General features: G+C 35.3%; 1 protein-coding gene across 2 annotated transcripts in view; it reads left to right on the plus strand.

Annotated features, from left to right (window-relative positions):
* Nucleotides 1–14,358, plus strand: part of LOC118185911 (pentatricopeptide repeat-containing protein 2, mitochondrial-like) — a 62,082-nt gene that overhangs the window by 46,295 nt on the left and 1,429 nt on the right. For both annotated transcript variants that reach the window (XM_035355876.2, XM_035355877.2), the window contains exons 7-8: nucleotides 2,281–2,355; nucleotides 12,046–12,162. In XM_035355876.2, the coding sequence (XP_035211767.1) occupies nucleotides 2,281–2,355; nucleotides 12,046–12,162 (192 nt within the window). The remainder of the gene's footprint in view (nucleotides 1–2,280; nucleotides 2,356–12,045; nucleotides 12,163–14,358) is intronic.

Genomic DNA, 14,358 nt, shown 5'->3' on the forward strand with positions numbered 1-14,358 from the left:
AAAAAAAAAAAAAGGATAATTTTGGATGTTTCAGAAGAATGTTTCAAGAAAATCATAAAGGCATTAAGGTATTCTTGAAGCAGTAAGCCATTAAGAAGAAAATTTTAAATTGTTTAAAAAATATTTATTTTTATTTATTCGCGTAAAATTTAGTCCTTTTTGTATATCCTGCTATTTGGTTTAAAAAATGATAAATTTGAACGTATTCAGAAGTATGGTTAATATTTTAACAAACTACATGTAGTATGATAAATTGTGTAAAGCAATGGCAGAGTGAAAAAACTGTGGACAATTGTTTGTATGTATATCATTCTGAATTAAAATATACATTAAGATGTACATGTTCATTTATGTATCTTTTTTTAACAGTCCATTGAAAGATGTATTAACCATATTTTACAGTATTTTCTCTTTTAATACAAATTGCAATTTTCAAAGTTATTGTGATGAATACCGGGTGACAAAGTAGTCTTTTGAAAGAAATGCTATTCAGATAACTAAAATAAAGTGTAAAAACAAGAAAGAAAAATTATATGAATAAACATATGTAAAGTACACATTTGCGAATGAATAAACAAATTTTTATAATATAAGTATTTGAAGAACTATCCTGTCAAGAGCGAAAGGGGACATAAGCCCACCAGCGGAAGAACGGTAAAGTCGCTAAACACTGGTAGTTCGGTCCGAGGTTCAAATTCTGTGAACTGTGTAACATGTATATGAGCCATTTTCCCTTAGAAAGTCCTCCACGAAGGCATCCCTCCCCTTAGGCAGATAGCCCTAGTGTGCTTTGCCATAATTAAATACACACACCACGAAAGGAGACATGTTCAGTGATACTAATGCTGCTTCTAAATATTTATGATGTCTGGTTTCACAGAGATACAGTGGATGGACAAAAATATGGAAACTCCTTGTGAAATGCTTGTTTGAAAAGAAAGATTGATTTTAATGAAATATGTAGGTGGCGCTGCCGTTTTTGACTACTGACGCCACCTATACAACTTTGTAAATGTGCTAAACAGCTCAGTTGTTGTCGGAGTACTGTTATGTGAGGTTGTCATTGCATTATGTCAGAGTTAACAGACTTCGAACGTGGGCAAATTGTTGGAGCATGTATGGTAGGTGCTTCCGTAAGCAAAGTAGCCGAGGTGTTTAGTGTTTCAAGAGGTACTGTATCAAAGATTTATTCCGCATATTTGAAAAGCGGAAAGACATCATCTGCTAAATTACAGCGCGGACGAAAGTGTGTCCTGAATGATCGTGACATACGATCATTAAGGGCAATTGTGACGAAAAATAAGAAGAACACAGCTGCAAAAGTTACTGCTGAAATGAATGTTGTGTTACCGAACCCTGTGAGTACCAAAACAATTAGAAGGCAGCTTCAGAAACAGGGAATTGCTGGCCGTGCTGCAATTGAGAAGCCACTCATCAGTGATGCTAATGCCCATAACAGGAAAAGGTGGTGTTTTAGTCATAAAGCCTGGACTATAGAGCAGTGGAAGCGAGTAATATGGCCTGACGAGTCTTCTTTCACATTGTTTCCCACTTCTGGCCGAGTTTACGTCTGGAGAACGCCATCTCAAGCCTATAATACAGACTGCTTGTTGCCAAGAGTGAAACATGACGGGGGTTCTGTTGTGAATTGGGCAGCCATATCGTGGTTCTCCGCTAGCTTCATGATAACTGTGTCAGGGCACATGACTGCCAAAACTTATGTGAACATTTTGACCGATCAAGTTCATCTCATGGTACAAACTTTGTTCCCCGATGGTTATGGTGTCTTCCAAGACGACAAAGCCTCTGTTCACACAGCTCACATTGTCCAGGACTGGTTTTCTGAGCACGAGGATGAGTTGTCCCATCTCCCCTGGCCACCACAGTCACCAGACCTGAATATTATTGAACATTTGTGGTCTACATTGGAACGGAAAGTGCGTTCTCGTTATCCACCGCCAACATCGTTATCTGAACTTGCCACCGTTTTGCAGGAAGAATGGTGTAATATTCCTTTGGCAAACATACAGGAACTGTATTTATCCATTCTGAGAAGACTGCAAGCTGTTTTGGATGCCAGTGGGTTTCCTACACCATATTAAGCAAAGAAACATGTTTTTTTAAAGGTGTTTCCATATTTTTGTCCAACCCCTGTATATTTCAAATATTAAATTAGTATATCAAATTCAAGTAACTTTGTGCTGTATTATTATAATATGTAATAACACACTCTAGGGGGAAGGTATTAAGTTATATTTATTTTCTTTATTTTATCTGTAGGGAAGAGCTGATGTGGCCCTAGAAATATTGTCTAGTATAGATAGATACAATAACATCACTGGAAATAACTTGAAAGTGAGTATTTTGGATTTCTATTACATATTTAATGAGACATTTAATAATGAAAAATAATAGAGAATTGAATAGAATAAAACTTTTTATTATATTAAATTATTAATAATGGGTGAATTTAGGCTTTGTTGTTCATTTCAGTTTTAAAAATATTGTTACAAAATGTCCAGGCGCGGTAAGATGGCTTCCTCGCAAAGCAGTTTTAAGGTTGCCATAAAATGGCAAAAGAAGGCAGGTTTGCCATATTTGGTGATAAATCGCCCATTTGGCGACAAAATTGGAGATGTGCCATGGACGGATGGAGAACCTTCTGGAATGAATTCTTACCGGTTTAGCCCAGAGAGTTCTTGAACACAAGCCAGGGTTGCCACGCTACCTGGAAAACCGGGAAAGGTCAGGGAATTCAAAAATTGACCAAAAAATTCAGGGAAAAGTCAGGGAATTTAAGTATTTTTGTCAAAATCTGGAAAAGTCAGGGAAGTTCATACAATGATCCCGCCAAAAAAAGCGATTTTTGCGCCGACGTCGGAAGAGATAACTTTTTTGGCGAATTGCGTATCACGTGAGTGTCTGCTGGCATAGAGCCAATTTTCGCAGCTCCAATTTGATTGCCTTTTAGAAAGGCAAAGCAAGTTTCCCGCAACTTTTGGTTTCCAGTATTCTCGAGAATCGCATGTGCAGTGCATGAACTAAAGAAAGTACCTGTTCTCGTATAAAACAAAATGGGTTTAATCTTAGTATACGGTACCATGGAGGTTAGAATCAAAGAATATGTATTGTAAAGAAGGAAAACCTCTCTGCAACAGACATGGCTCCGTTCCATCATAGAGGGAAACAGCTGTGCATGCGTGATATATCTGCCGCCAAAGCTGGAAACCGGTGTCGAAGTTTGAAGGTCACGTTGTCAAGAGTTCATTAAATGAATATCCTTTAAAATTTCTTTAACCACTTGCGCTCGAGATGTTTTTGTCTCAAACTGCGAGCGACGTGAACACCACGTCGATAAGCATTTATCGCAAAAATGAAAATAACATGGTGCACACGCCGCCTAACAACGAGATTGTTTATTTCTCAAGTTACAGCTCTGGATTGCACTCGCAGATGCAAAGCGGCGTAAATGAGACACTTTACCACTTGCTATATTGTAGCGCACAGCACCGCAACCGTTTTTTAAAATTATTGGGAAAAATCCAAGAAGAAACGTCCTTTGATAAAACGTTTCTTCTTGGATTTTTCGCAATAATTTAAAAACGGATTTTCGTAGCTTTCTTTTTGTCAAAGAACGTTTCTTCTTAACACGTTTCTCAATTTCAGGTACACATCGCGGAGAGGGAACTTCTGGCCGCCAGGTTCCGTCGCCAAATCCCTTGGCAAATTTTCCCTCCGCATTCTAGCGGCGTAATAGCATTTTACTTGTATGGAAAATTTTCTTCTTTACATAGACCAAAGAATTAGAGATTCTTTGCATAGACGTTTTTTGGTTAAAATAATCTCCATGTATGGATTTGGCGACATGATGATGCGCAGTAAACGGGTCATTTTGGTCTTGGCGACAATTTTCAAAATCGTGCCAAAGCCTTACCGTATACTAGAATTTTACCGCAAAATCTTTTTAAACTTTTCTTTTTAATAAATACCTCTCCATTTTGCAGTAAAATAAAAAGTATAATCTGTCATCTAGGCTAACCATGTAATATAACTATATTCGCTAAAATATCGTTGATTATTCTAATTCAATTTTTAAGTAATTATCTTTATTTTTATGTTATTCGTATAATTTAATGATGCTTCTTCCCTCTAAATTTATTAATTATTAGTAAATAATATTTCTAAATTTCAGGAAATTTTCTCTGGCATAATCTTGAAATTAATTCTAGCAGTATGATGACATACCATCACGAAATTTAATGCACATATTTTTTTCTTATGTATGCTGCGAACTAAATACACTCACTTTTGTGAAAATTGCAACACCATGAAGGACTTACGCGAGTGAGCTGAAATTTTCAGGAAATGCAAAGTAGCGCATGATATGCAAATGATTAGAATTGCAAATCCGTAGCGCATGCGTATGCTGAGCAGCGCCCTCTGAACGGCTGATGGATCCGAATAAATAGATGGCTGTAGCGAGGCGTGTATGGTTATCGGTGGTTATCTGCTAGTGGTAAACGTTAACTCAATCTGTACTTATGCCTCGTCGACGAAAGAGAGCGAGATTTGAACAACTTACAGAGTTTGAACGAGGGAGAATCATCGGCCTTCGTGAAGCTGGATTGTCGTATCGTGCAGTAGCCTCTCGTGTGCAGCGTAACAGCAGCACAGTGATGCGCGTTTGGAAGCAGTGGACGGACGAGTGTCGGACAACTCAGAAATCCGGGAGTGGACCCCGAAATGTGACGTCAGCTCGCGATGATAGACACCTGGTCCGCATGGCGCGGACGGACCGTACAGCTTCCTCTAGACAATTGGCAGCACTGTGGTCAATAGCTACAGGTGTTTCATTGTGTGCTTCATCAATTCGTAGACGTCTGCTGCAGTGTGGACTGCGCGCACGGACTCCTTTATACAGGATCCCCCTAACGCACGACCATCGCCGCCTGCGGCTACAATGGGCCAATCAGCATAGAGACTGGCGTGCTGATTGGCAGCATGTCGTGTTTTCTGACGAATCCCGCTTTAATTTGTGGTACCATGATGGCCGCATTCGTGTCAGACGCTATGCCGGTGAACGCCACCTTCCGGAGTGCATTATCGAACGCCACAGTGGACGAACACCCGGAGTTATGGTCTGGGGCGCCATAGCATATCATAGACGATCTCAATTGCTACGAATTGTGGGCAATCTGTACAGCAACCGGTATATCCGTGAAGTTCTACAGCCCGAAGCTGTTCCCTTCCTTCAAAGCTTGCCAGGCGCTGTATTTCAACAGGACAATGCCCGCCCTCATACTGCTTGGATTGTTAAATCCTTCTTTGCAGCGCAGCAGGTACAGCTTCTTCCTTGGCCTGCGTGTTCCCCGGATATGTCGCCAATTGAATATGTGTGGGATGTCATTGGTCGGCGTCTTGCTCGTGATCCTCGTCCTGTTGCGTCTGCAGACGAACTTTGGGTACGCGTACAAACGATATGGAATGCTCTTCCTCAGTCAGACATTCAAACATTGTTTGACTCCATGCCACGTCGTGTAGCAGCACTTATTGCGGCGCGTGGTGGCCACACAAAATACTGATTCTGATCTCTTGTTATTGTTTGTTTGCTTTGAACATTTAATCATTTATTTGTACCACTACCACTCAACTGTGTATTAAATTGCATTCAATTATGACGATTCCTTCTTGGTGTTGCAATTTTCACAAACGTGAGTGTATAAAATACCTCAATTTATTAAAATAGATTTCTTTGTTTCGTTTAGCTGCAGAATGTCTGCAAAAAAAGCCTTATTTTATTCCAGATTGGGAAGATTCTAATCTCAATCTTCAATGGAGAAAACAACAACTATTATAATTATATTTGTGTTTTCCAGTGTTAAGGTGCTTTTTAAGAACATACGTCATACAAATTAAATTTACCTAAAATCTAACCTAACTATTTAGCATTGCGTTGTGATTTATAAGGACCGGATTAGCCTCGTGTTGAACTGGTGATGATCATGAGTAATAATTAAATAAAACATACATTTGTTATCCAATGTATATATCTTAAATTTTATTAAGTTTCTTAAGTGGAAAAGTAAACAAAATTATCAAACAAAGTATACCAAGAATAATTAAGAATAAATGTCCTCTGGGATTTATTGAATAATTAAGTGAATTTGCTACACAATACAAGTAATATCATAATTTACCTCTTAGCGTAGCCAACGTACATTACGCGGATAGACTGGAATTTTCTTGAAACGCACCTGGAAAACCTGGAAAAGTCAGGGAATTTCATTCTCCTGTTTAAATGGCAACCCTGACAAGCCGAAAGCTATATAAACCCTGATGGTCCGCAGTCGGTGTGTGTGCCTTGTCGAGAGGGCGAGTGAGAGTGCCTCGTAAAGTACGAGATAGTTAGTACCGAGTTGGTGTCTCGTCTAGCGAGTCAATCCCTGCGGAGTCGATTGAGTTGACAGCCGGGCAGCGAGTGCCGAGTGGGTCGTTGAGTTCACCGAAGGAGTCTCTTAGTGTATCGCGGTTAGTGCATTGTCGAGAGAGCGTGTTGAACTCCAGGAACGACTGAACCGAAGAGTCGGGAGCCATGCTCTGTGTGTTGTCGAGTGCATCGCAAGTTGTAGCATGGAGAGTCTCGAGAGTACGTGGAGTTCCGAGAATGACCAAGCAGAATCGGGAGCTGTACTCTGGAGCTTTGCAGTGAAGCTGTCTTCACCATGATAGCCTAAAGGCTGCGTCGCTGATTGTTCCAGTGTAACTGTAAACGTGTTTTGGAGCTGTCCTGACAATACTAGCCAATAAAGTGTGTTTCAATACTTCATCAAGTGTCATCGTTATTCACTCCAAATCCATATGAACCTCGTACGAATGTGAAGGAAGAAAATAACGTAACGACTGGTGTCAGAAAAAACAGTTTGTTTAAAATTTAAAAAAAATATTATTATTATTATTATTTTGTTTGTTTGTTTTAAGTTTTCAATACAGTGTTTACTTGTGTAATAGTCGGACTTTTTTTTTGCCAATTTTTCATTGTCAAAGTCTAGGTGCGACTATTATGTGGAGGAAATCTTATTACACAGAGAAAGTAATGAGATTGGCTCATTCATCGTGCAGAAGGGTGAGAGAAATCTAAAAGTATGTTCCATTGAAAGATTCAATGAAGTGTCAGCTACAGGTTTCCACTGTCATCTTCATCTTTTTATAATACTCTGCAAATTTCAAAAAAACTGCTGAAGAGTTTCAAGAATTTTTCTATAACAGATCCTAACTCTAGTTCAAGAAATTATCTCGGATGATTAACAGAAGAAGATCTACACTCTAGCTGTATTTTTGGATATCGATCGAGCCTGTCTAAAAATACTCCTTTACAAACTTGTAACTCTGGGATTCCTAGAGCACACCATATCCATAATTAAACCCTAACTAACTGATAGACACTTTGTCGTTCGAATAATTAATGCATATTCCTCAGAAAAGAAAATCAAGGCTGGACAAATTTTTCTGCTTCAAAACGGGGCTGGGACTTATTACACGAGTAAATACGGCAAGTTTAATTAATAAGTACGACTTTCAGTTTGCTGTTTTGAATTTTTGAAGGTTTGTGAGAGTGATACGCAGTAGTATAAAAATGTGGTTCCCTACCAAAGGAGTACATTTGCTGAAAGTTGAAAATATAAGATTTAATGGGCACTTTCCGTAAGTTTAACAAAATAGATGAACATAACATGCCAAGTTATGGCACGTTGGTGAAACCATATGATGAATAACAGATGAGTGTACTTGACTGGTACAATACGAGTTCAGTCTACTTGACAATGCATTTAGTCTGGCAGGTATTTGGTTATGCATTAAATTATCTGGGATGCTGTGCTGAATTCCTGTTAGAATGTAGTCTTCCATGGATATATTCCACAGCAGGTTTCCATGCCTTGAAATCACCACACCCATACCTGCCAACTTTTACGAATTTTTCGTAATTTTTACGAAAATGCGTTTGTCTTTACGATTTTATGATCGTAATCCATTTTTTACGATTTTTTTCCTTTTTCAAGTGTTTTTAGTGTTTGTCGAAATTTTAGAATTTTTCGCCATTTGCATCGTGTTTTACCGACTACTTCGAATCCAGTAACCAGCGGTTTCTCCCAACTCGCCGCTTAACCAGCCAATCCAATGCCCTGAAATTGTTTCTCCCACTTTTTTCTTTGTGGACGCCAGATTATTTTTTCCGCGTTCGCTTCAGAAGCAAGGGTTTTTCAAACTCAGCAATCATGGTTTTTTTTTTTTTTTTTTTTTTTTTTTGTTGTTGTTTGCACGTGCTACGAATTTTCTTAATACCTCGTTGTTACGAAATGAGTTAAAAAAACCGTATTCTCAATATTTTCGGCCTGCCTACAAAGCCGAATTTCCAACAATTAAGGAATCCTGCAACATTGTGACATTGTGAAGTATATTAAGTCTAAAGAGCATGAAGTTAAAGCTTCGGCTTCGACAACGTCGACAAAAGAATTTTTTCAATGTGTTAGAAAGTACTTTTCCTCAGCCTATGATTACATTGTAAGGAAGCTTCCTTTGCAAAATGAAGTTCTTTTAAATGCTGAAGTGGCAAATTTGAAACAAATTGAAAATTCATCTTTTGAAAAGATTTGTTTTTTACTTCCTTGTACGAAGTAAAAAGGAAGTATTGTAATTGCGAAAAGTTTCAGGCAGCATATTTCAACGAAAATATCCATTTTGACCGCTATCGAATGCAATTTAACTATGTTTTTGCGTGATATCTGTACGTAAGGACAGAATAAAATACTCTCTTCCTTCAAAAAAATTATAAAACTGCTTTAAAATTAATTCTGAAGAGAATTTTTCGTGGCGTCTGTACGAACGCATGTACGTACGTACGTATCTCGCATAACTCAAAATCGGGTAGCCTCAGAACGTTGAAATTTTGTATATAGGACTGCTATAACATGTAGATGTGCACCTTGTGTTTTGGTTGCAATCGGCCGCACCAAACGTATATAAATATATCCACTCTATTTCCCGGCTCAGTGATCTGTTTCTTTACTCCAATATGTTTGTAAATTGTACATTTTTTGCTTTAAAAATGATTGAATTATGTTGTTTTTAACTTCCGGTTAAGGATTTTATGCCTTTAGTAAATCTGTGTGCGATATTTTTAGAATTATCAGCAATTTTAAAGTTGTTTAATTGCCTCTAAGCCTGTTTTTAATGGCGGCCATTGATGTTTACATTTGAAACAGGAGACTAGTGGATTTGTTGCCAATCTAGAGAAACTTAGCTTCGCAACAACAAAGATAACGCATTCATTTATTATTGCCAATTAAATCATGTTTAATCCTTTCTGGAATTTTTTCGAGGAAATAAGCATTTGAGATTTACTTCGTAATTTTTAATATAGATATTTTGAGTTTTTATGTATTTTTGCCTTCTCGCAAAGTGAGAACTGAATTAATTAAATGAGAAATACTCAAACCTCTGTGAAAAACTGTTTCTTTTTTGCTTTGTTTGCTTAATTTCTTTTATACATAGTTCTAGCTTTATTATAGTATTTGAATAGAACATGTGGCAACGATTAGATAATTCTTTAAATGATATACATTTTGTGCATTCCGAGTTATAATATGAATGAAATATAATACTGTTAAGTAAACCTAGCGCCAGAGTGTCGCTAGGTGAAAGTGAATTTTAAAGAATGCATTTATTCTATTGTGGTTTATGTGCTGTCGGCAAAGTAGGTTTAATTCAATCTAATAAGTTTAAATAAAATGCAAGAAAAAATGCGAAAAATTTAATATTCTGTACAAGGAAGTCATGTGGTGTACATATCAGATTTTTTATTGATAAATTTCCATTTTTGTTAACAATTAAAGAAAATGAATGCCATAATGATGCTTTAGATGAACTACAGAACCAATTTTCTGCTGCACAGTTTGAAGACTTTGCCAGTTCTGGAGAAGATAGACTTGATGTCCTCATTGGTACCTTAAAAAGAATAAAAAGAGCTGATGGAACACCAAAATATGATAGACCAGCAAGAGTTTTATGTGCTATTCTCGTAATTCCACACAGTAATGCTGAGTGCGAGAGAGTCTTCAGTGTTGTGAAGAAAAACAAAACTATGTTTCATTCTTCAATTTCACCAAAAACTCTAGAAAACATTTTAATTGCTAAATGTTATGAGGAAACTAATTGTTATGACAGGAAATTTTCCAAAGAATTTTTGGCTAAAGCCAAAAAATGCACTCCAAATTCATTGCAATAATTTTTTTGTGTAACATTAAGTTCTTAAGACACAATAACACGCCGAATAAATACTAATTCAGAAGTCAAACAACAAAAAATTTTGTAGGTATAACGCTGATTTTTGCTGTTTGACTTCTGAATTAGTAATTAAGTTCTTGTTTTATGTTTCCTAATAAATTTTTTAGTTACTACTTAATTGAGATTTACTAATGTAAGTACAATTTTCTTTTTTCTATTTCTATAAATTGTTATCTTTTTAATATCAAAGCATGATATTAATTCGTGTTCTTTTGAATTTTGGAGAAATCTTCTGAATTTGGGAAGAAAACTTCTGAATTTTTATCTTTAGAGGTTAGCAGGTATGCCACACCACTTTGGAATGATTTACGGGTGTTGGCTGCGTCGATATGGCACATCGGAAAGACACACAGTCTTCACCACACATCAGGTGGTTTCTACTGTGGGATTATATAGTTTACCTTCTTCTCAGCATAGTTCCAAGGAAGAAAATGGAAATTTTCATCACAGTTGTATGCTTTTCAAATATTTTTCACATTGTGAAAAATTTACTAATCAAATTAAAAAAATTTTTATCATAAAAATCTAAATATTGGGTTTTAGCAAAAGTTTTCCACTACTGCAAATATTGCTTGTGCAAACTGTTCGCATTGGTGTGAAATCATATTTTGTCAAACGATTTTTGGCATTTGAAAGAAAGAGACTTCCTTTAGTGTTGTGAAATTTGTAAAAAAATATTCTTATCATTAAGTACAAGGTGTCTGAAATCGAACTATCATAGTAGATAAGAACCATCATTTATTTCACGTTCTGTTGCAAAAAGTCAGCTACAGAATGTCACCAAATCGTGTACAGCTTTAGGTACTAATGTTGTATATCATGACACTGTGAAGGTTTGGTACTGAAAGTTCAAAAACAAGGGCTGTGACATTTAAGAAGCAGGTGGTATCTTTTGCCATACTCACACCTGCAGCTACATTCTTGCTGATGCTATCTTCCACTCTGCACAGGACATCCGAAATGAGGTTTATCTGTATTTGGCCACCAAAGTTCCTGGGCAAAGGGCTTTGAGAAACTACTAAAATGTTAGCAGAAAATCATAGATTTGGGTGGTGATTACTACATGTACTGTTTTTATGTGTTCTAACTTTATTAAGAATGTTTCTTTGGCGAAAAATTTTCATTATAACCAGATGTAAGTGATTAAGGTACCTTAATTTTATCCAAACCCTAATTTGTTAAAAATTCTTTTTTCTATATGCATTCAATAAAAGTAATTTAATTTTTTTTGCACAAATGTGTCTGTTATTATTGTGGTGTTTATTGGTTTGCTGCTGGTTTATTCTCCTTTCTGTTTTTCATTAAATTAAGAAAATTTAGCATACTGTATAGTCCATGTTAATATGACAGGTAGAAAAGTATGTTTGTGTTTTATACTTTTAGTGGGAATAAGTGTCTAACTAAAAGAATTTAAATATTGACTATATTTTTTCATTTGAGTCATTTCTAGTTAGTTTTTTTTTAACCTTCATCAATATATATATATGTTGTTTTTAAATAAAGTACTTACACATTGTCCAAAATTGAATTATTTAACTTGCATAATTACTTTTTAAAAAAATGTACCAACCTATGAACTTTTTTTTTAAATTATTATTTGATATTGATGGAATTAGCATTATAATAGTTCTGGCATGTTTTTAAATTCTTGTGTCAGAATGAACCATATTTGTGAATTAACAAGATTTTAATTTTTATTTGTAGTTGATGGCATTAGCAGGGTTAGACCGAATAAATGATGCTTTTGACATTTTGCGTCGGGTTACAGATCAAGATTCTCCTGTTCAGACTAGAATTCGAGGAGAAATTTGCCAGAGCACTGTGAGTTATTTTTTTTTATGTAGTTTAAGATGTAAATGAGTTTTTATTTCCATATACATTCAGAAGCAGCATCCATGCCCTGCAGGATCAACATTTTTATTTTCCCTTAAAGCAGAATAAAATAAAAATGCTGTGAATGTACACTGCAGGGGGGAGACAGTTCTATATGTCTCATTCTGCTGGGCTGATTCACAAAATTTCAGTTGTATTTTTCATATCTTGAAAGTGTGATTTAGGATATGCATTAGATTTTAAAAATACCATTGCTCTAATACAGATATTTCTTCTATGACTCAATTCTTTAATTCTATGACTCAAATTATGTCTAAATATTAAATTTTGTAAAATTTGGTTTGAAATTTACGGAGAAATTCAGAAATTTATCTTGACACATTTTTTTCAGTTTGCACCAAGAATAATTCACTTGACAAAACTTCATAATTTTAGGAAATTATCTTGACACATTATACCCATTTTCCTTACCTTTTTTTCATTGCACATGAGCGGAAAAAAGGTCATCTTTTATTCTTTCAAATAATTTTAACAAAGTTTGTAAACCACATTTGGCGTTATTATCTCTTATAATGAATATGCCAAATTTCAAAACATGCCAATATGTAAATTCATGTATACCTTAGGAAATTTTAAATAAAAAACTAATTTTTTGCACATCTACTTTAAGATGGTGGTAAAATTTTTATAGGTTATTAATTTTTTAAAAATTACTCTTGCGATTTTTACAAAACTTGGCAGTTTGGCGTAATTTGAGTCGAAGAATTGAAATTTGGAAAAATTGGCATCTCATTTCAGAAAAGTCCGATTTTGGGTCAAGCTACCTGTATTAGAACAGTGCTATATATAAGTACAGTACATATCCTAAGTTGCGCTTTCGAGACATTAAAAATGCAATTTGAATTTCGTCAATCATCCCAGTAGAACGGGAAGTATAGAACCGTCTCATTTCCAACATAAAGGCTGTTTAATTAGATATTAACTTCAGAATTCTAAATATTAAAAGTAAATAGAGTTGTTAAAATCATAGAAACACTTTTGAAGTTTAATTTTATGAATAAGAAATAATACTGAAAATTAATTGGTTACATGAGAGTTTATAACGCTTTATGTACTTTGAGGATCTTTCACCAATAGATTGTTTCGTTCAACACTAAGACAATTTCATTTAGTTAGTTAAACTTCAACATTCTAAATAGTGAAAGTAAAACAGAGTTGTAGAAAACGTATATTTTAGGTAAACCTTGTCTAGTATTTGTTCTAGAAATCAGAGTAAAAAAGTAAGAGTATAGAAAATTGTTCATTATGCATATGAAATACAAAATTAGCTTGATGCAAGATAGTTTTTGCTTTAATATATTGTAGTAGAAGGTGCTAAAATTTTTTGCTTCTATCAAAATATAGTCAAATACCAAAAATTGGCACTACCTCTCAAAATTTAAGCATTTAGTTTAACGGTTCAGAATTGCAACATGCAATATGAAATACTGAAGAGAAATACTTGCCAAATAATGACGTCTAAACAGAATTACTTACCAAATCATTGGCGTCATGGTAAGATTTTTCTTCCAATCTGCATCAATGTAAAGAAGCACTTCTACTTCAAGCTCACAACTCATGTGGTTATATTTCCTCAGCTTTCCTGTCTTTATGAGAGTGTTTAGTGCTGCCAATCTGCTGTTTTATCTGTACTTTTTTAGATCAAATAAAATATGCTGCAGAGGAATTTATTGACAAATTTCCTGATTTACTAATAGCTTGCCATTTCAGCAGTGATTGGCTAATAGATTTAAGGAGAGGTGTGATATCGGATAGCTGATGATGAAATTATTGGTTCTGTTTCTGTGGAAAATGATTCCGATACAGATAGTGAATTTGATAGGAGTGAAACAAATCTTATAATGAAAGTTTGAAACATGGTGAAAACTGCCTAAAATTTATAGAGCAGAACAGCTGTGTCAGAGAGAAAGTGATTATGACTCACCCTAAAGTTTTAAAACAGACCTCTAAAAATGTTTGAAACATTAAAAAAATGAATATTTTATGCTCTGTTAGTGTAATTTATTTTGATATGTCTTTATTGTATATGTCCTTATTTATTTTTCACTTTTTGTCTAAATATTATTTACTTTTTCTGTCCTGAAATGCACAAAATCCTAAAATTTCACAGCATTGCAGATTTCT

This window comes from Stegodyphus dumicola, chromosome 6, assembly GCF_044657685.1.
Source record: "Stegodyphus dumicola isolate Sdum_Otavi_A_Nest chromosome 6, ASM4465768v1".
Taxonomy (NCBI): domain Eukaryota; kingdom Metazoa; phylum Arthropoda; class Arachnida; order Araneae; family Eresidae; genus Stegodyphus; species Stegodyphus dumicola.